Here is a 21149-nt window from a genome sequence, read left to right on the forward strand (position 1 = left end):
TCGGCTCATGCGCATTATGAAAATTCCAAAATGGAGGATTCGCGTCCGTTGCGACGGAAAATGACTTTCAAATTGCTGTAATTCATAGCGCAAAACTTAAACAAAAAATTGGTAAACAAATGAGAAAGACATGCTGTAAGTCATAGATCACTGAAATTGTCATCATTCTATAATAGGAGCTGTGAATGCGCTAAAATAATACACACGTTGTTAGGGATTTTGCCAAATTTCATGATGAATTTCATCCCATAAATATTAAATGATTTCTAAAAAGTTGTGCATAGCCATATGTAATCCTTGTTAAAAAACCATTGCAATTATCGAGTTTAAGAAAACACACATACAAACTTTATAATCTACAGAATTTCAATAAAATGTCCCTCAAAAAATGACAATCAAGGGGGTCTCATTGGGGGTTTCGATCCCGTATCCCGCTTACTGTTTTGTCTGATTCCTGTATCACGCTTACACTATGTAAGTAAGAAATTCTCATTTTTTTTGTTATTTGCCAGGTCTCGCAATACCTCATTTCCCGGTTTCACGACGATAATTTGACTTTCACGTGTCACGTTTACAAAAAAATCGGCAATCCCTTGTCATGCTTAGACTCTAATGAGACCCACACTCAACAGTAACCATATTGCGTGAATAATTCATAATTTTAATTAGCATGGGCATAACAGTAACAGTCTGAGTCACAGGTTGAAATTGAGAACAATCAATTAATACTTTAATAGTATTTCGTCTTCAGACATGTAGTGTACTAGTCATTGAAATAGTGTTCTTGTTTAATAAAGTTAAACTGTTCCTGGACATTTATACTAATTTCAGAAAATTGGTAACAAAATTTATGAAGTAAAATATATATGTCATTATGTGATAAAAAAAAAGGGCACCAACTTTTAAGTTGTATTAAACATGTCAAAATGACCAATATTGTGTAAAATAAATTTCCAAAACCTTGCATTGGTGCAGACTGTACATGTATGTGTATATAATTTATTAAATTATATTCTTTGTTTGTAAACTATAACCATGATAATTAAAATCTTTACTTTTCTCTTTGTATCTTTCAGAATATTTATTCTATGACCAAGCTTCACTAACAGATAAAACTATCATCTTGTAATTTTCAATGGCTGTTGCACAGGACTCCTTGTATTACAGGTACGTTAATCATTTCTGGGTAATCATTAATGTTAAAAATGCTCAGTCTTTTTCACCAAAATTATTATGAAAATTCATGAACATTGTACATGTTATATTCAAATATATACAGTATATCCATATGAACCTGGTAGGAATATTTGAAGAAAAAACATTTGCAGTTCATATGCATTAATCTGGTTAATATCAATATGAATATTTAAAATAATTTTTTTTAACTTTTAGGTACACATTCTGTAGCTTTATTATCATTATGTAAAGATATTATTGTTGGTAAAGCTCAAAAGGTTTCATGATTGGTTGAAAAAATGATACACTTTCCAAAAAACTTCAAGACTTTTATTTATCATTTTTGAAGTTCTAAACGTGTTTGCATTATAGCAATGAAATACATAAATGTATGTACCTGATGCATTACCAGCAAGTTTCGTATGCATAATCCACTTCCTTCACCAACAAAATGGATATGACAAATAACGTTGAAGGTGCCTAAAATACATGTAACTGTCAGTCAATTCAATCAATAATTTATGTGAAAGTATGTCATGATGATTGTTATTGAAACAGAGCAGTGCATTTAAATGTTAAATCTTAAGATATTAAAATTATTTTATTTTATTTTCTGATTGTTTTTATGATTGAAGGCTTCAAAGTATGAATTCCAGTCTACAAGGACGTCCTGAAAGTGCCCTTGGGGCACGAGGGGTACAAATAACAGAGTTTAAGGAATCCAGGATTAACCCTGAACCAATTGTTTTAGAAGATAGTGAAATTTTAATGGAACAGTATTTATCTCCTGGAAAACTGGTTTGTTATTTAAAAATAGTTGTTTAAGTGATAAAAGAATTACAAGTACATGAATGAATTTTTTTATTCATATGATGTTAAGGCAGGCTGAGAAAATATATCTTATATTAATGATGAGTTAGCTGTAAAAGAGGAAATTGAATGAATGATAAATAGTAATTCTATTTTTTCTCACTTAAATTAGTCATAGTAAAGTACTTTTGATATAAAAATTCAACAGTAAAAGACAATAATGATAATGATTGAACATCCAGTATAATACATTAAATAACAAATAGCTGAGAGAGTGATTGGTACTCCTCAGTCCTCAATGAAGTTTTCTTGAGGTGACAATCTACTCTTTGACCCCCTCAGCTATGTGTGCTATTTATATACTGAAAGATTGAACATACAGAAACCAGAAACAAAATCTCACATCTGTATATTTTTTTTATTTTCAATAAGAAAAAAGAGTTAGGTAATGGAAAGGGTAAAATTGAACAGCCAGTAACAAGCTGTTTATTTACAATAGCCCATGGCCATCAGACAAATGTTTAAGCTTCATAATTTTTCAGTTGTTAATGTTCTGGTATTTTGAAGGCATTTGTTATTGTGTTTTATTCAAATTCTTTCAATTTGTTTCAATACTGTCCTCAGACTTCCTTGTACCATTTTAATTAGCAATAAATTTAGTAGAGTTAATATATGTAAAAGCTTTATTACAATTGTAGTTGTTGCACCTGTCAGAACTAACATTATAATAAGTATTCATTTTTAAACCAGGGCCTCAGTGACCTAAGAAGTTAGTAAGTTACTTCTGTAATCACTAGCCAGTGAACACTGGGGTTTTAAGTTTGAACCCCGCTCATGCGGATGCACCGGAAACCCGTGAATGGATGCCAGTGGTTTTCTCTGGGCACTCTGTCTTCCTCCACCGATAAAAACTAGCCCCCAATAAATAGCCTAAATGCAGTGCTTAAAAATGGCGTTAAAACACCAAAAATCAAATCAAATCTTTCTTAAATCATTATCTATTTTCTCTTAGACTATTTACTTTTAAACAATAAATTAAGACCAATACTCATATTACTTACTTGATTAAATGTCATGTAGCTATATTTAACATAGTTTATGTGTTTTCAGAAATCTTTAACTGGAATACAGAATTTAGAAGATGTAAGAAGTTTAGAATTGAAAGTAGATACCTCAGATACCAGTTTAGGAAACTTTGGTTCATTATTACCATGTTTGTCACAACTTAAACTTTCTAATAGTTGTATACCTTATATCAGGTAAATATCTGCCTTCTTTTTGTAATTTCGTTTGTTTGTTTATACAAATAATTTCAAGGAATGTGTAGATGTTTAGCATCCAATGACAATCATTTAGTACATAATCAGGACAGAAACATGGTAAAGTAATAGGTATATGAAGCCTGTTTGGTTTAGATCTACATGCTGTAACAGACTTTTAACATGCTAGTTCACAGGCTAGCAGTCCACAAGAAAGCATGGCATCACATCCATACACTTTAACATTTATTTATTTTTGTAAGTCTGTTAATGTTTTTTAATAAAAAAAAAAAATCAAGATTTATAAGATTGAAGCATGATATGTATAATCTCCTATAAATCATCCTATTTTTTATGTTTTAAGTTTACCATTTCATGCTTTTGTAGTTATAAAAAATAACACCTTTAAAATGGACAAGTCATTGTAACTTTGAAAAAGTTGTGGTTTTCAGGGAAGTTTTTAAAAAATAATCCTAACAATTTCAATAACAGAAAATTACAGTAAATTATATGAGTAGTTATCTGTCCATGGACATTGTATGATATACAATAAGTTAATACTGTCAAAGTTAAAACATAATTTTTGGTTTATAATTTATGATAATTGTATTCTAGGGACTTAGGATCTTCATTACGGACAATACAGATATTATGGATGTCTAGATGTGGACTGTTAGAATTAGATGGAATCTCCTCGATGATCAGTTTAACTGAAGTATATTTATCATATAATGAAATATCTGATATCAGTCCTATAAGCATGCTAGATAATTTACTGATATTAGATTTAGAAGGGTAGGTGATATTGTTGAGATATATATTTATAAGATATTTAATTATTTAATAGGAACAAATCTATGTACCTATAGAAGGTTTCCCTTCAGGGTTGGCAAAAACCCGGGTTTTATGAGTATTGCCCAGCCCAGTGGAAAATACTGGGAATACCCATGTTTTACTGGGTTTTAGTGGGTAATACTGGGCAATACTGGGTAATATAAAATACTTGTCTGAATTTTAAAGAGGATTCAGTGATAAACACACAAATGTAATACATTTAATAAGCTATTTATACCCTATTTTGTTTGTTTAGCATTTGTCTAGAGGGGCAAACTGTAAATATAAAGCAAAATTATTTTTTTTTCAAATAAAATATAACTCCTATTAAGAATTAACAATTACTTGTAAGAAAATTTACATTTAAGTAAAGTCACTAATTAATTAGTAATTATTCAGATTAGAACACAGATGTGTTTATGTAACAATAATCAGCCTTTATAATTCTATAAGTTTTATTGGCATGACCCCTTAGGGTGTTTCTTTATCAATATGAATGTATGACAAATAAAAAAAACAAGTCACTTAAACACTGCAATAAAATGCATGTTTCAAGGTTTGGTTTATTAAAACAATCCTTGGTAATTAAAAAAGTATCTTTAGATGTACAAATGTTCTGTTCTGCCTACATGTAGAATTAATAAGAGAAGAGAATGAAATTGACATTTCAATCTTCTAGAAATGACTTTCAATGGTTATCTGTATAAAAAGTATATATTTAGCTTTTATACTATGAAACTGTACCAAGTCTTTACTATTTAGTGTTAAAATAAGCACAGAAAATCATATTGCCCAGTATTGCCCACTATTACCAATTTCTGGGAGTATTGCCCAGCCCGGGAAAACTCAGACCTGGGAATTCCTGGGCGGGTAATACTTTGCCAACCCTGATTCCCTTTTATATAATGCAGCACTGGTATGTTGATAACAGAACTTTTTACTAAAACATTTTTCATGCTATATAAATATTAAATTTTCTACTAAATTCTCGATTTTGATTATTTACAAGTCTCTTATTTTGATAAAAATTAGAGTATATTTCCACATGTACAAGATTATATTTTTGTATTGACTACTAAATATTTTTTATCTGCAATATCTGGTAAAAACTTTATATAAAAAATATCACTTATTACTTTGTAGAAATAATGTAGAAGATATATCCCAGGTACAGTTCTTAGGAATGTGTACACAGCTGAACAGACTGACCCTAGAGAGTAATCCTGTTTGTGTTACACCTTCTCCAGATAGTGAGCAGGTAGGTCTTGTGTTAAATGTTCTAAGACAAATAGAATTTAAAATTGAAAGTAGAATGTTTTTCCTGTTAAAATTAGCACTGATTCTTTATTTTGAGCTTCTCCCTTTTAATCAACTTACATAAATCTATTTCCAAGATTTTCTTATATTTATGTAGGAAGAGATGCCAGTTTTACATAATCACAATGATTATATTTCTACTTTTGAAAGTTGCAAAAACGAGTATGTTAACAATGAAAAAATAAATATATTTTTTATACACATAACTATGTATTAACAAATTGCATTAACTCATAACAAATAGTTTTGTTGTTGCTATTAAAGTATCAAATCAATAAAACAAAAAATAAGAAAACACTAAATATAAATTTCAAAATATAAATGATAATTCTATAAACTACATACTTTACAGAGTGTTGTTTGTTCTTCCATTGTTTTCACCTGTCTGTTAACTAATTGCAAGCCCATTGTTTATCTTTTTGCAAGCTTGTGAAGATTGTTGTGAAATAATGTACGTGTTCACCAAAATCTGTCAAAAGTGGACAAATGCATCCATTATAAATTATTTGCAAATGAATATTTAAAAGATATTATGTGTTTTTGTCAATCATTGTCTTTAACTGAAAAAAAGTACTTGGAGTGTTAATTTATAAAGTGTTATTATCATTTTCGTTCAATTATTTACAACTTTAGATATAGAAATTCAGTAACATGATCTGCAATGATAACCATCTGACAGTTAATTATTGAGTTGAAAAAAAGAAGGTTTCATAGGCAATGTAAGAAAGATTACATATTATACTAGAAAATTAGTTAGAGTTATCTCCCATTGTACATACTGGTTATCATTTTATGTTTTAGGAGGAGTATGACTATAGACAAGCAGTGAAGAAAGTTGTACCTCAGTTATGTTACTTAGATGATGAGGTGCTAACACTTGAGGCATCTCCGACAAAGAAAACTAATGTGTTTGATGCTGACTGGGCATATCTGGAGGAATTACAGAATGATCTCAATCTGAAAGATGATTCTGATGACAATGAATCTTCGGGTGAGGGATTGTTTAGCTTTGTCTCTTTACTATGATGATTGAAGATGATGCAAATACGGAAGTAATTCTGCCAAAATTATATAAGATCTTTGTTTCCATTTTAGTAATGTTTGTTATTCGCAAATTTGACTTATTGAGAAAAAGATTTAGAAAAAATGTGCAAAATAGGTTGTAAGAGCATCTGTCTTTATCACAAAACAGTGAAAAATAAATATGTCTAATACATTTTAAAGAAAGAGTTTAAAGATGTATCTTTGAATGTATACATTTTACATAAACTACACTTGAATTTAAAGCTCATTTTAGTTGACGACTAATTCAGTTTTTATCAAATACCAGGTACCATGATAACTGTTTACATTGTATGGTTGTGTGAAATTCAGTTTGTTTTGCTTTGCAGGACCTCCTAGTCGACCTGGTAGTGCCTCTCTTAGACCCACAACTGGTTATAGACCTGGAACTGTATTACGACCAGGGACAGGGTTTAGACCTGCTACCGGCTCAAGACGTCCAGCTACAACTATTGGAGCAAGAGCAGCAACAGCTAGACCTGGTTCCTCAGGGAACAGACCAAATACAGATGGTATAAATACTATGTACAGCAGAAATGGATATCATTTGTGATTTTCTTCATCATAGTTTTTTAGCTCACCTGGCCCAAAGGGCCAGGTGAGCTTTTCTCATCACTTGGCGTCCGGCGGCGTCCGGCGTTAGCTTTTACAAAAATCTTCTCCTCTGAAACTACTGGGCCAAATCAAACCAAACTTGGCCACAATCATCATTGGGGTATCTAGTTTAAAAAATGTGTGGCGTGACCCGGTCATCCAACCAAGATGGCCGCCACGGCTAAAAATAGAACATAGGGGTAAAATGCAGTTTTTGGCTTATAACTCAAAAACCAAAGCATTTAGAGGAAATCTGACAGGGGGTAAAAATGTTTATCAGGTCAAGATCTATCTGCCCTGAAATTTTCAGATGAATCGGTTAACCTGTTGTTGGGTTGCTGCCCCTGAATTGGTCATTTTGAGGAAATTTTGCTGTTTTTGGTTATTATCTTGAATATTATTATAGATAGAGATAAACTGTAAACAGTAATAATGTTCAGCAAAGTTAGATTTACAAATAAGTCAACATGACCGAAATGGTCAGTTGACCCCTTTAGGAGTTATTGCCCTTTATAGTCAATTTTTAACCATTTTTCATAAATCTAAGTAATCTTTTACAAAAATCTTCTCCTCTGAAACTACTGAGCCAAATTAATCCAAACTTGGCCACAATCATCTTTGGGGTATCTAGTTTAAAAAATGTGTGGCGTGACCCGGTGAACCAACCAAGATGGCCACCACGGCTAAAAATAGAACATAGGGGTAAAATGCAGTTTTTGGCTTATAACTCAAAAACCAAAGCATTTTGAGGAAATTTGACATGGGATAAAAATGTTTATCAGGTCAATATCTATCTGCCCTGAAATTTTCAGATGAATTGGACAATCGGTTGTTGGCTTGCTGCCCTCCAATTGGTAATTTTTAAAGAAATTTTGCCGTTTTTGGTTATTATCTTGAATACTATTATAGATAGAGATAAACTGTAAACAGCAATAATGTTCAGCAAAGTAAGATCTACAAATAAGTCAACATGACCTAAATGGCCAATTTACCCCTTAAGGAGTTATTGCCCTTTATAGTCAATTTTTAACAATTTTCATTAATTCGGTAAATTTATGTAAATTTTTACCAAATATTTTTCTCTGTTACTAATGGGCAAGGTTCATTATAGATATAATTGTAAGAAGCAAGAACGTTCAGTAAAGTAAGAACTTCAAACACATCACCATCACCAAAATACAATTTTGTCATGAATCCATTTGTGTCCTTTGTTTAATATACACATAGACCAAGGTGAGCGACACAGGCTCTTTAGAGCCTCTAGTTTCTTTTATTTACACTGTAAGAGGGACATAAATGCAGACGTATTTTAATTTAAAAAAAATCCCCAAATTACTAAAATCATGATGTTTTGACTTGCATATGATTTGAAATGATATAAAGCACAAACAACCATTACCCAAAATGTGTCACCAAGGAAAGGAAAGGCTTTTTGAATGTCATTAGAAATCATTCATTTACTTTTCTACATTGGTTAGAGGTATAGGGGGAGGGTTGAGATCTCACAAACATGTTTAACCCGCCACATTTTTGCGCCTGTCCCAAGTCAGGAGCCTCTGGCCTTTGTTAGTCTTGTATTATTTTAATTATAGTTTCTTGTGTACAATTTGGAAATTAGTATGGCGTTCATTATCACTGAACTAGTATATATTTGTTTAGGGGCCAGCTGAAGGACGCCTCCGGGTGTGGGAATTTCTCGCTACATTGAAGACCTGTTGGTGACCTTCTGCTGTTGTTTTTTTATTTGGTCGGTTAAAAGCTCAAAAAAGAATCTTTTCCTTTAGTTTATCTGTCTTTCTAACTCTTGTATAACCAATGCCTAGCTATTTTCCAAATCCAATGATAAGGCCTTGCTACTCCATATGGGCTTACTTTGGTCTTTGACCCTATTTTGATTGGTTTGCTTGACCTGGCTTTTGTTTATATACAGTATAAGAACCTAAAGTTTACTTCCTGTTGGCTTATAAAAAGAATATAAATGGTTGTGATTATATAGAGCATATACATACAAACATGTGACAGTTTGATAAACAGATTTGATCTGATTTTCTGTTTTTGATAATTAGAAGAAAGGACAGTTACAGGTTTGCAATGACATTCATGATTTGCTTCACAAAATTTGAAATAACATTAATTGAGATGTCACACTATTTATTACCAGTATTCAGTCATTCACCATGATAAATGCATGTGTTAATTTTTAAATTATGAGTATAATTTATCAAGCTTTGTGAGCACTCACCAGTGCTTTCATTCTTATATTTTATACTACTTATTTTCAGAAAACCTGATATTCTAATATTTTATACTATTATTTTCAGAAAACCTGATATTCTAATATTTTATACTATTATTTTCAGAAAACCTGATATTATAATATTTTATACTATTATTTTCAGAAAACCTGATATTATAATATTTTATACTATTATTTTCAGAAAACCTGATAATATAATATTTTATACTATTATTTTCAGAAAACCTGATAATCAGTACCTACCAGCCAAAATCCAAATATCTAACTTAATCAACAAATATGGAAATGTATCTATAACTTACATTTTAGGTACTGCTGTACTAACAGATGACTCTGTCAGTGATCTGACTTTGGGTAAAGTTGTCTGTGGTAACCCATCTAAAGCTCTTATTGCAAGGAGGAAATATAACCAACCAAAGGAGGCTACCCAAGTTAAATTATTCCCACAAGTAAGCTATTAGATATTTTGTCGAAGAAAAACTTGCAATCTGTTTTCTTTCAGCCTTTTTGGTCCTTTGGGCTGGATATGTGTTTGCTAAATGTCAAGCTCTTTTTAACTGTTTGATGAATATTGACTGCTTCCCAATACTTTATTTTTCTAGGTAACAATCTTAATTATCACTTTGATATGGTCCAAATCCCAACAATTTGAATATTCCATAGATTCATAGATTTATGTATTTTATCATTAAAGTGCAGTCATTTAATATGATATAGCTTGTTTAAACATTTGTACTTATTCTTCTGCTTGGTTTTTTTTCAGCATGAAATGCTGGTTGTGCTGTATTGTATTCTTATTTATCAATATAACAAATCATGAAAATCACTAAGATGAAATCATTTTGTTTTTAAGGGTTTTATTGTCAGTTAGGTTTTATAAGAAAGCTATTTTTCAGTATCAGCATACAACAGAACACACATTTGATCTCCCACCTGAAGATGAAAGAGACAGGGAAGAAATAACAAGTGAACTGATAGAATGGAAAAAGCTACATGAGAAGTATGTTAATTACTTTTCTCTAATTCTATGGAAATTTATCCCTTTGCGAACCCATTGTATAAAAAAATTTAATCAACGTGTGGTTGCTGGTGATCTCAAAAGATCATTGGATGATTTTAAGGGTCATGACCTTTTTAGCTAACTGGATGAATCAAAATTTGATAACAGGTGTTAATGAAATTGACAACTTCGTGCAATGTGAAAGGCACTTGAAGGGATTTTTCGGTTAGCAAAAAAATAAAATGTCTATTTAATCATTAGAGAAACAGATTCTTACATAGTTACTCGTGGATTATCGGATTTATCCAATCTCGATAGTTAAATTATAAATTTTAAAGTCCTTGCCGAGGTGGCTCGGACTTTAAAATTGATAATTGAACTATTTCGATTGGATAAATCCGATAATCCACTGGTATCAATGTAAGAATCTATATGTATATATATTATATAGATCTGAGTCTACGATTAGAAATAAGACAGGATTTCTCACCTGATAAAGTCATTGTAGGTGCAAATATTTTGTCTGTTTATCCAATCACTATATATACATTCTTTGGGAACACCTTTATGTTGGAATTAATTCAGAAATTAAAAAAAATTATACACTAACTAAATGATACCTCCATGAGATGGGATAGTACTATTGAACTTGATTCTAAGTTCATATGAAGTTTATGCACAAAATTTCAATTTTTGTGCATTACATTAGCAATATTTTTACACCAGCAACCTCTACCCTTACTGTCAAAATTTTCAATTTGTGATAAGCTTAAAACATGCAAGCTATACTTTTGTAGCAGTTTTGAATTTGCAAACATTTAAGAAAGTAGTTTACTCTTCTATAATAATCATTAACACATATAATTATATAAGGGATAAAAATACTTTATGACAACAATACTATTTTGAAATATTTTATAGGGTTAATAAAAACAAATCATATGGCACACATTGTAATTTGTATTGACGATAGACATCTCTATGATAGTGTGACCAGACAGAAAATGCATGCTTTAGAATAAGTTATAACTTAAATAACTAAATGTATTATGTTTTTTTACAGGAGAATGGAGAAAATAAAAGAATCGAGGGTCCCCCAAGTATTAGTTATTAACCATGATGAACATGATGATGCTATTAGTTTATCTGGAGATGAAGATGAAATTACTACAGATGAAGAATTAGATGATTTTATGGAAGGCATTACTAAGATAGGTACTGTAAAATATACAAGAAATGAATAGCCTCTTGATGACCTTATTTAAAAATCCTTGGTTAACTGTGATTAGTTATTACAGGTGAAAAAGGACATCAATATTGCCAGTAAAGAAATCTCATGATTATCTTACCTTGATGATTGTATTTTCAAAGGTCATTCCACCATTTATGTACCTTTTCCAATAATATCAGGTGTATCTGCATTATATATTGTTACATCTTATTAGAAACAGTATTTACAAAAAGAAGATGTGATATGGTTGTCAATGAGACAACTATTCACAAGTCACTAAACGACATTGAAATTAACAACTCTAGGTCACTGTACGGCCTTCAACAATGAGCAAAGTCATACTATTGGCCATCCACAGTGGTAGATTCCATTCTCTTCGAAATTTGAGAGGATTTTTAGTGAACTTTTATGTTCTGTCAATGTTATCTGCACATCAAAATCTTTTTATTTTATTTTCTGGCTGACATCATCAGGTTTGCTGCCTAATTCATATAGCGGCAGTTGTAATAACATGGATAATAATGCCTTTTGTATGCTCCACCTGCCACAGTAATGAAAAATTATATTTTTTGTTTATTTTATGCAGTCTATCTGGTATTAGGTTAAAGGGTTGGTTTAAGATAAATGTGAGGTAATGGTGAGGTCAAATCAACATGAGACTTGGTACATATCTTCATTTTGGTTTGATTTGAATAAATTATGTGCTAAATTGGAATTTTATCCAGATTTCAAAGTAAATTTTCATGGATAAGTGATAGTCTGAAGCTAGTTCATTCTCAGGTTAAAAACTCAATTGAGGGTACTTCACTGTAAAATTTTAAACTTAACATGAAAGGTACAACTATCATGGTCATTATGATTTAAACACTCTAAAATATATGCCAATTAATGTTTGATACTAATTCTATGTTTAAATGGAAATTTATATGTATCTGCATCTGGGATTACATTGTTGTGTTGACAAATTTTCTAGTTTTGTCCAATGAATTCATTCATATGAACTCAGAGGAAGATGACCTCAAATTTATGACAAAGAGCAAGTATTAAAAAGGTTATAAGGACTACAGTTAAATATCTCTTTGATAAATTTCATAACACTTCTGCATTGCCTCAAATAAGAGCATTAAAATAATAATATACATTAGAGTAATACCACAACAGTTTGGTAATAGCTTAGTTTTTCATACATCTAACCTATACAGGATGTAAAAAAATGAAGTAAAATTGATTCAGGAGAAATTCCTAACTCTGTTCTTTCAAATTTGATTTGGATTCATTAATAAACTTTTTCCTTTCAGAACAAGCAAACCAAACTTATTGATATGCATATATTTTTATTTTTTCAGAACAAGCAAACCAAACCGTGTCAAATCCACGAAGATTAGGAAGTGGTGGTGAAAGAAAACAAATATCTCCAACACAACTTGAAGAATCATTAGAAATAGATAGACAGTTCTCTGATCCTACTATAAATCAACACCCATTAGAACCTCCTCAACCAATTCCTCCTATTAAATCATCTCCGATATCTGCAATGAGGGGATCAAGTCCACCTGTCCTGGGTAGAATACCTTCTAGATCCAGCGTGCCATCTGGTGAAGGAAGACCAGTACATCTAGCAAGATCTAACCTTTCTTCCTTAGTAGGAAGCTCATTAAGGTACTGTTGGTAACATAAATATAAGTAAAATTTAGAATGGAAATGGGGAATGTGTCAAAGAGACAACAACCTGACCAAATAAAAAAACAACAGCAGAAGGTCACCAACAGGCCTTCAATGTCGCGGGAAATTCCCGCACCCGGAGGGGTATATTGTTTAATATTCTGTATGCAATGTTAATGGTTCTTTTAGACTGAAGAGTATTCATCATATTAAATTTGTGACAAACAATGTTTCGGTATCACTATCATTTACATTTTGTCACATTAATACTGTTTTCAATAAGTGAAAAGTGGCTGAGTGGTCTAAGTAGTTTTTTCTGTAATCTCTAGCCAGTCAACACTGATGTTGTGAGTTTAAACCCTGCTGTGCAGATGTACTTGACTCCAATAGTAATTGACTAGGATTGTCAGTTTTCCCTTCATAGGTCATGGGTTTGTCCTGGCACTCTGACTTACTCCACCAATACAATTTGGCAGTTACGAAAAAGTGGTGTTAAAACACAAAAAAAATCAAATCAAATGAATTAAATAAGCAGTATTAATATGATAAAAGCTGCTTTAAGTTGAGCAGAAACAGTACATTTGGTATAACGTGCTTCATGAATGAATGAAACTGAAAGGTTGGTCTTTTGTTGCTTCAATTACATGCAGAAAATATAAAGTATTTTATTTTATTTATTTAACACTGTGTTTATAGTATGTTTTTGTCGAGCCTTCGACTTTAGTCGAAAAAGCGAGACTAAGCGATCCTACTTTCCGTCGTCGTCGGTGTCGTCGTCGTCGGTGTCGTCGGCGGCGGCGTCCACAAATATTCACTCTGTGGTTAAAGTTTTTGAAATTTTAATAACTTTCCTAAACTATACTGGATTTCTACCAAACTTGGACAGAAGCTTGTTTATGATCATAAGATAGTATCCAGAAGTAAATTTTGTAAAAATAAAATTCCATTTTTTCCGTATTTTACTTATAAATGGACTTAGTTTTTTTCTGCGGGGAAACATTACATTCACTCTGTGGTTAAAGTTTTTAGAATTTTAATAACTTTCTTAAACTATCCTTGGTTTGTACAAAACTTGGACAGAAGCTTGTGTATGATCATAAGATAGCATCCAGAAGTAAATTTTGTAAAAAAAAAAAAATCCATTTTTTCTTTATTTACTTTTAAATGGACTTAGTTTTTCTGTGGGGAAACATTACATTCACTCTGTGGTTAAAGTTTTTAGAATTTTAATAACTTTCTTAAACTATCCTTGGTTTGTACCAAACTTGGACAGAAGCTTATTTATGATCATAAGATAGTATCCAGAAGTAAATTTTGTAAAAAGATAACTCCATTTTTTCTGTATTTTACTTTTAAATGGACTTAGATTTTCTTCCAGTTAATACTTCATACAGTCTGCAGTTAAAGTTTTCAAAACATTTATTAGATTCATTAACTATCCTAGATTTTTACCAAACTTGGACAGAAGCTTCTTACAATCAAAAGATAGTATCAAGAGGAATATTTTTATTGATTTTTTTCTTATTTTTGTTGAGCCTGTGATTTACAGCAAAAGTAGGCGAGACACTGGGTTCCGCGGAACCCTTACAAATTTTTTGTCTAAATATAAGAACTGTAAAATGCAATTTTATTGATGAGTTGTTAAGTTATTGTGTTTTTAAACAACAAAAACATATATAAATTTGTAATTTCTTTTTGCAGCCCTGCATTTGAGAACAGACGACCTATAGGTGCTATAGACACTAGTAAGCCAATGATACAAACACATTCACCGCCAGTGATACCTTTACATAGGCCTGGTACAGCTAATGCTGTTTTACAACCGTCGTCAACACAACATAGAATACGTAGACAATTACCACAAGTTCCTGGATTACCATCAAAACCACCATTACCAAGATAGAAATCAACATTGTTTTATAAAGTATTTCTAGTCTTTCAATTCTTCAAGAAAAATTGTTAAAATCATGAATTTGCATTGAGATCTTTGTTTTTCGCTTTAACAAAATGTATGTCTATGGATGTTGAATACAGCCAAGAGAATGGTCAAAGGAGGATTCAGGGTGTTTATTACTGTGATATATTCAAAATATATGAAAATAATATAAAAATACCAATATGTAATGAAGTGGATGTTCAGAGCCAAGATTTAACTGCTGATTAAGGATGATGTTGTATTCACTATAAAACAAAATCATGATCTTAACATTAAGTCAGCTATTGCTTAAACATTTTTTTATGAAATTCTTTATGGAATTTAATCATTTGAAAATGAAATATTCTCTGTACACTATTAAATTTTGCCAGTATTATGCCAGTTTCTATGTGTTTAATTTCAAAATTGAAATGCAATTATTCATATCCGATTTAAAATTTGCTTATGTTGTTTTTATTTATGACATATCATATATTCTTTGGATTTTCCTTCTTGCTATAGGTTACAAGGAAGTTATATAATTTATATCTTTTTTTTCCTTTTTTTTTCGTGAACAATAATCATTAATTATGTTGATGATATAGTATTTGTTATATCATTTTTTAAATTATTAAGAAAAATATCTTTATATGTAATAGATATCAAGTCTAGTTACCTCAGTAAATGTGTACAACATTCAATAAGATTAGAAAGTGAGTAATGTTATGATTTTCTGTATGAATTCAAAACCATGCTATTTTTGCTTATTTATGATTTATAGTGCTTTTTATTTGTGATAGATTTGTATGTGATAGACTTTATGTATTTTCTTGTTATTTGGTTTTTGAATTTTGACCTGAAGTACAATACAATTTCAAAATAAACTATTCTGAAATTATAAAAATGTATTTAAAAAGCTTGTTGACAAATTATGAGTTTGATTTGATTTCCACTTTGGTAAAGACATATTTTACATGTAAAAAAATATATTACCAATGTATATTGTGTTTTGCTTATTCTGATTCTTTTACCGATACAAATTTTAAGCTACTTTCTTAATTTCTCATCTGCAACAGTCATACATTCTTTCAACAGTTTATCAACATTAAGTCTGATGCTTAAAGTTTTTTATTATTCAAAACAACTTTGTTGAACCTTCTTTGAATTTTACCAAGTTTGGACATAAGCATCTACAAGCATGACAAGATAAAAATAACTAAATTTGGAAAATATTTTTTTCTGTGTATTTGGTAGTAAACATAAAATGTTTTATGTTTTTAACCATCAATAATTTTGCCAAACCTTAATAGAAATTAATCATTCACAGAGAACCTATTTATATATCTAAATATTTTATATTTCATTAGATGTAAATAATATAGTTCTTTATGCTTGTCAAGTAAAGCAGTTTTCATATCTTTGTAACACTAACATGGTTGAATATTTTATACCTAAACATTTTCAGCATTCGTTGTTTTGTTTATAGTATGACAAATGAATTAACTTTAAATATATTTAATGTCTACCAGAAATGGTTCGAGTAAATGTATTGAATGTACTGTACTGTTTTTCAATTAAAGCGATACCAAAACTAACATCTAATACTTTATACAAATGTTGATATTTTAAAAATATAAACAAAACTCTAACAATTATGAACAAAAACTTTTTAAATATAATTTGATATCATGTGTATAAAAAACCATGATTTGAAATTTCAATGTTTTGTTATGCATGGTGTATACAGGCAAATTCTACAGTATTTAAAAACTAAGTTAACTAGGAAACACAATGTCATCATCATGTTGCATACATTTCAACGTTTACAGACGGTTTCTTGCTCTGACAGCTTAATAATTTTTCAGTCTTTAAATAATTGGTTAGCAAGCAGCTTATGAAGAACATGATCTGTAATCTTCTGCATTCTGAACAGTGAATAATTCATATATATTTAATGAATATATTTTATAAGAAGAGGATAAAACTGTCAATTTTTCAATGGTATTGTTAGCTTGTTTAAGTGTGCAACTGCTGACCAATGTATTTTATTTTGTTTGTTGTGTTTTTGTTATACATGATTAGTGGATACAAGATTTTATTATATTTTGTAAAATGGCATTGCCTTTAACATTCCATGTTCATTTTATACATGTACTTTGTTTTCTGTTTCACTTTGAGTGAAGTGCCATATTGTTTTTACAACAAAAAACGATTTCTTGATTATTCTATACTGAATTATATGTGAAAAAAATAAATTCATTCAGCACTTATTTCACTATACTTTTGTGGAAGTTTTGCTTCTGTTTCTGTTTTCTTGAAACTTGAATTATTGTTTGAATATAAATCTTGCAGAAAGAAATTAATTTTCAAAAATCTAAATCCCTTATTGAATTATAACAATATATTTCTACTTTAGTTGTGTGCTTTTATTATATAAAATAATGCAAAAGAAGTGGATTTCAACTGTAACCATTTGTCATCTGGATCAGATAAGTTTATCTTAAGAATTAACTGACAACACAAAAGTTAGCCTCTTAATAATGGTGAGTCTATGACATTTACTAATTAATGAATGGCTGTTATTTATTTTGAATTTATGGAACCATAAAATTAATTTTTGACTCGAAGCGGATTATGTTAAATGTGAAGAGTCAAAAATTAATTTTATGGTTCAATAAATTCAAAATAAATTATTGCCATTCATTATAAATAAATTTCTATCAAAAATACGGCTCAAAGATATATTAATACGAATAACAACGTACACAGATGTTTGCGTATGAATACACAATGTTAGAGTGGGCGTGTCGCCATAAAAATTGATAACATTGAAAATAAAGCTAATTCTTTTAACCAATCAGAAGACAGTAAATACACCAAATTTATTTATTTATGAATAATGAAAATCAATGAAAATCTGGACTCAACCTATTTTACAAATATAATTTAAAATGAAATGAAAGTTTTTCATCCTGACTATCATGAGCTGGAGAGCTTTCCCCTTTACAAAAACAAAAAGATGAATACCATTTCGCTATCCAATTCTGCAAATCTAATGATATCCTGATGTTATAAATGTGGCATTAATTTTTCAGATCCGTCCATTGTTTATATTCCATCTTAGTTGACAGTTTCAGGTTAACGTATAAGATATTTATTTATTCATTCATTTATTTATTACAAGTGTGATGTCTTATTTACTCTGTACATGAGCATTATGTGCATTGCATTACATTATTAAAGTAAAAGTGATGAAATAAAATAAAGTTTGAAACACTGACATGTGTCGTTTTTTAGGAGTATACTGAGGAGAGTGTTTTGTAAAGGAAATCAGTTCCTGTGTTAAAAAAAATCCACTGCTATAACTATTCTTTTATTCTGTTCCAAGTTGCTTTTTATAGTACATTTAAAGCAAGAAAGAATCAAATGCCTAATTTTAAGAAATAGTAAATACGTTACACAGCCAAATACTTGAAAAACTCAATATATGAAAAAAAAATTTAAAAAAAAATAAAAAAATATACTAATATACTAAAGATCATGAAAACAAATTTCAATTGCAATTGCATGAGGTTTCCGCTATACAGGAAAATGCAGATATTAGAAATAAGACTTTTTTTTTGCCTTTAAATTTAACTTATGCCAAAAAAAAGTGGGCAACCTCAAGTTTTCTGTTGTCTATTTGTTTACAGTGCCCCTGTCAGAGAACATTAAACAATAATGAAAATACTTGCACTTGATGTATTCTTATTACCTTGCATATTGTAAAAGAAGTTGGCGTATGATTACTGATGAGACAACTCTCAACAAGAGACCAAATGACTCCAAAATTAACAACGGCAGGTCAGGCTTTTGACTTGGAACATGGACATGTAATCCTCATCCTTACCTGTTACAGTACAACATAAGAATAAACTACCGGTATAAAAATCATTTGAAAAATGCTTAACTCATCAGATGGATATAAATAGAAATACATATAACAAAAAGTGGAAGTGAACAGGAAGATCCATACCACAAAAGACACCAAATACAGATCTGAGAGATTTGCAGTTACTAAAAGCTAGTTCAAAGCCAATAACAACTAATTACTAAATTCATGCATCTAAGACTAAATTATCAATCAGTACCTATATCCAACATGCATAGATTTACCAAAGATGTCATAAACACACAGTAAGAGAAAACATGACCTTGTGCAATGCTAAGATACAGGTATTGACAAATTATAGAGCCAAGAATGTGCATATGTATATAAAAATAACATTTAGTTTCCAAAGAAGGAAAAATTAGCAATAGGAAACGAAAAAATTTCCTTTTTCTGGTAAAATTATTTTTAAATCTTATGTAACAATAATAGTGGGAGATATTATGGACATAATTGTGCAAACCGTGATACAAGCATGAAATTTGGTATAAAGGTTAACTAAATGATACTTATAAAAAATCCGCTGCTGGCCAGAAAAAATAATAATTTTTTCAAGATGGCCACCACACATTTTGAAAATGGCGTCATAACAAATTAGCCATTAATGGTTAATCCTTTGAAAGGTGTGTTATTTGTAAAATCCATTGTTAGATTTGATAAAAAAGAAAATGACAGTTCATAAATAACGACTAGACAATACATTAATGAAACTTAAGGTGACTTCCGGTTTCAAAATGTCGGCTAACGAGTAAAAAATTTCGATTTTTTTTACTTTCAAGCAATTTTACAAGGGATTTTAATCCTTGAAAGATGTTTTATGTATAATTCAATGTAAGATATGATAAAACGTTAAAAACAGCTCCTTAGTACGACAAAACAACACATAACTGTTTTCATAACAATTATTTGATCATTATTGATATTTATTGAATAATTTTTAATTACAAAGTTGCTTTAAGTTTAACACTACAAGAAAAAAACAAAACTTTTATTTTTTAAATTATTTTTTCTTGCTTAAAGAAAAATATTCTAAAAACTAAATTGTGACTTTTTGTCCTGTGACTTTTTGTCCGTGACTTTTTGTCTGTGACTTTTTGTCCTGTGACTTTCTGTCCTACATTCGAAAAATAGTGGTTTCCGGTTCCAAATTAGATGCAAATACGTAAAAAATATTTTTCATCAACTTAACAATTATAACACATTCATGAAATACAAGCATGAAATTTGGTATACAGGTGGACTGAACGATATTTAAAAGAAATCAGGTGCTTGCCATCAAAAATTTCCATTTTTTCAAGATGGCCACCGATCATTTTGCAAATGGCGTCATATCCAGTTGTAAATCTCTGAAAGTTGTATTATAGGTATAATCCAATGTAAGGTTTTAATAGAGATAACCAGGATAATGAAGAAAGAACGTACGAAAGCGTAACTTGACGAATCGTGCGAAGCGGGAGCGGTAGTTTATACATATTAATGAATTAATCCAACATAAAATCGTCCAAGTGAAAGAAATTGCATGGTTCAACCAGAGACATATATATGTCTCTGGTTCAACATGTACTTTAAAAAAAATTACCTGTTTATAAGCTTACCCCAATCATAAATAGCTTAATGTTTGCTGCAATAGAAAAAGGTGCACTCGATATTCAAGACTCTGTTTTAAAATTTGAGGTCCCAAAAGTGTTTTTTAAAGGGTATAAAATGGTGAAAGCATAGATATCCAATTTTACCATATTGATATAATTTATTTTTAATTTTAAATCTTGTTTTCTTTTCCGAAATTTATCTATTTTCGTTGGCTTAGGCCCCCAGACAAGCCAGATTAGGCTGATTATAAGGAACCCTGATCAAATCAAAGAAATAAGTTCCTAAATTATTTATTTTTTTAATATTTTGCATGTCGTAAAAGGGGTTGCTATAAAAATTGATATTGAAGTGTATCACTAGTGTATTGATACTTTTGATAATCAAAGTGCAGTTGCATCTCTTATGGTTATTATATTTTCCGCTCATTCAATTAGCTTATTCATTATAATGGCAAATTTATACGAATACTATTATCCAATTTACCACGTCATAGGAGGCGCATACGGGTGAGAGT

At 30.2% G+C, this 21149-nt stretch overlaps 1 protein-coding gene across 1 annotated transcript; it reads left to right on the forward strand.

The window, feature by feature from the left end:
• Nucleotides 1–15589, forward strand: LOC134685564 (uncharacterized). The gene is made up of 13 exons (XM_063545358.1): nt 1–135; nt 1077–1167; nt 1812–1974; nt 3097–3245; nt 3861–4040; nt 5223–5337; nt 6198–6387; nt 6788–6970; nt 9619–9758; nt 10206–10309; nt 11373–11524; nt 12887–13199; nt 14904–15589. Exons 2-13 carry the CDS (start codon nt 1136–1138, stop codon nt 15103–15105), a joined length of 1923 nt encoding a protein of 640 aa, XP_063401428.1. The 5' UTR covers nt 1–135; nt 1077–1135; the 3' UTR covers nt 15106–15589.
• The last annotated feature ends 5560 nt before the right edge of the window (nt 15590–21149 follow it).

The sequence above is a fragment of the Mytilus trossulus genome, chromosome 9 (assembly GCF_036588685.1).
Source record: "Mytilus trossulus isolate FHL-02 chromosome 9, PNRI_Mtr1.1.1.hap1, whole genome shotgun sequence".
NCBI classification, from domain to species: Eukaryota; Metazoa; Mollusca; class Bivalvia; order Mytilida; family Mytilidae; genus Mytilus; species Mytilus trossulus.

Bases quoted from the DNA above. Each gene is read 5' to 3' on its own strand.
- LOC134685564 (XM_063545358.1), top strand. From the start codon at position 1,136: ATGGCTGTTGCACAGGACTCCTTGTATTACAG. The intron at 5,338-6,197 runs GTAGGTCTTGTG...TTTATGTTTTAG, and splicing joins CTTCTCCAGATAGTGAGCAG to GAGGAGTATGACTATAGACA. The intron at 6,388-6,787 runs GTGAGGGATTGT...TTTGCTTTGCAG, and splicing joins TGATGACAATGAATCTTCGG to GACCTCCTAGTCGACCTGGT.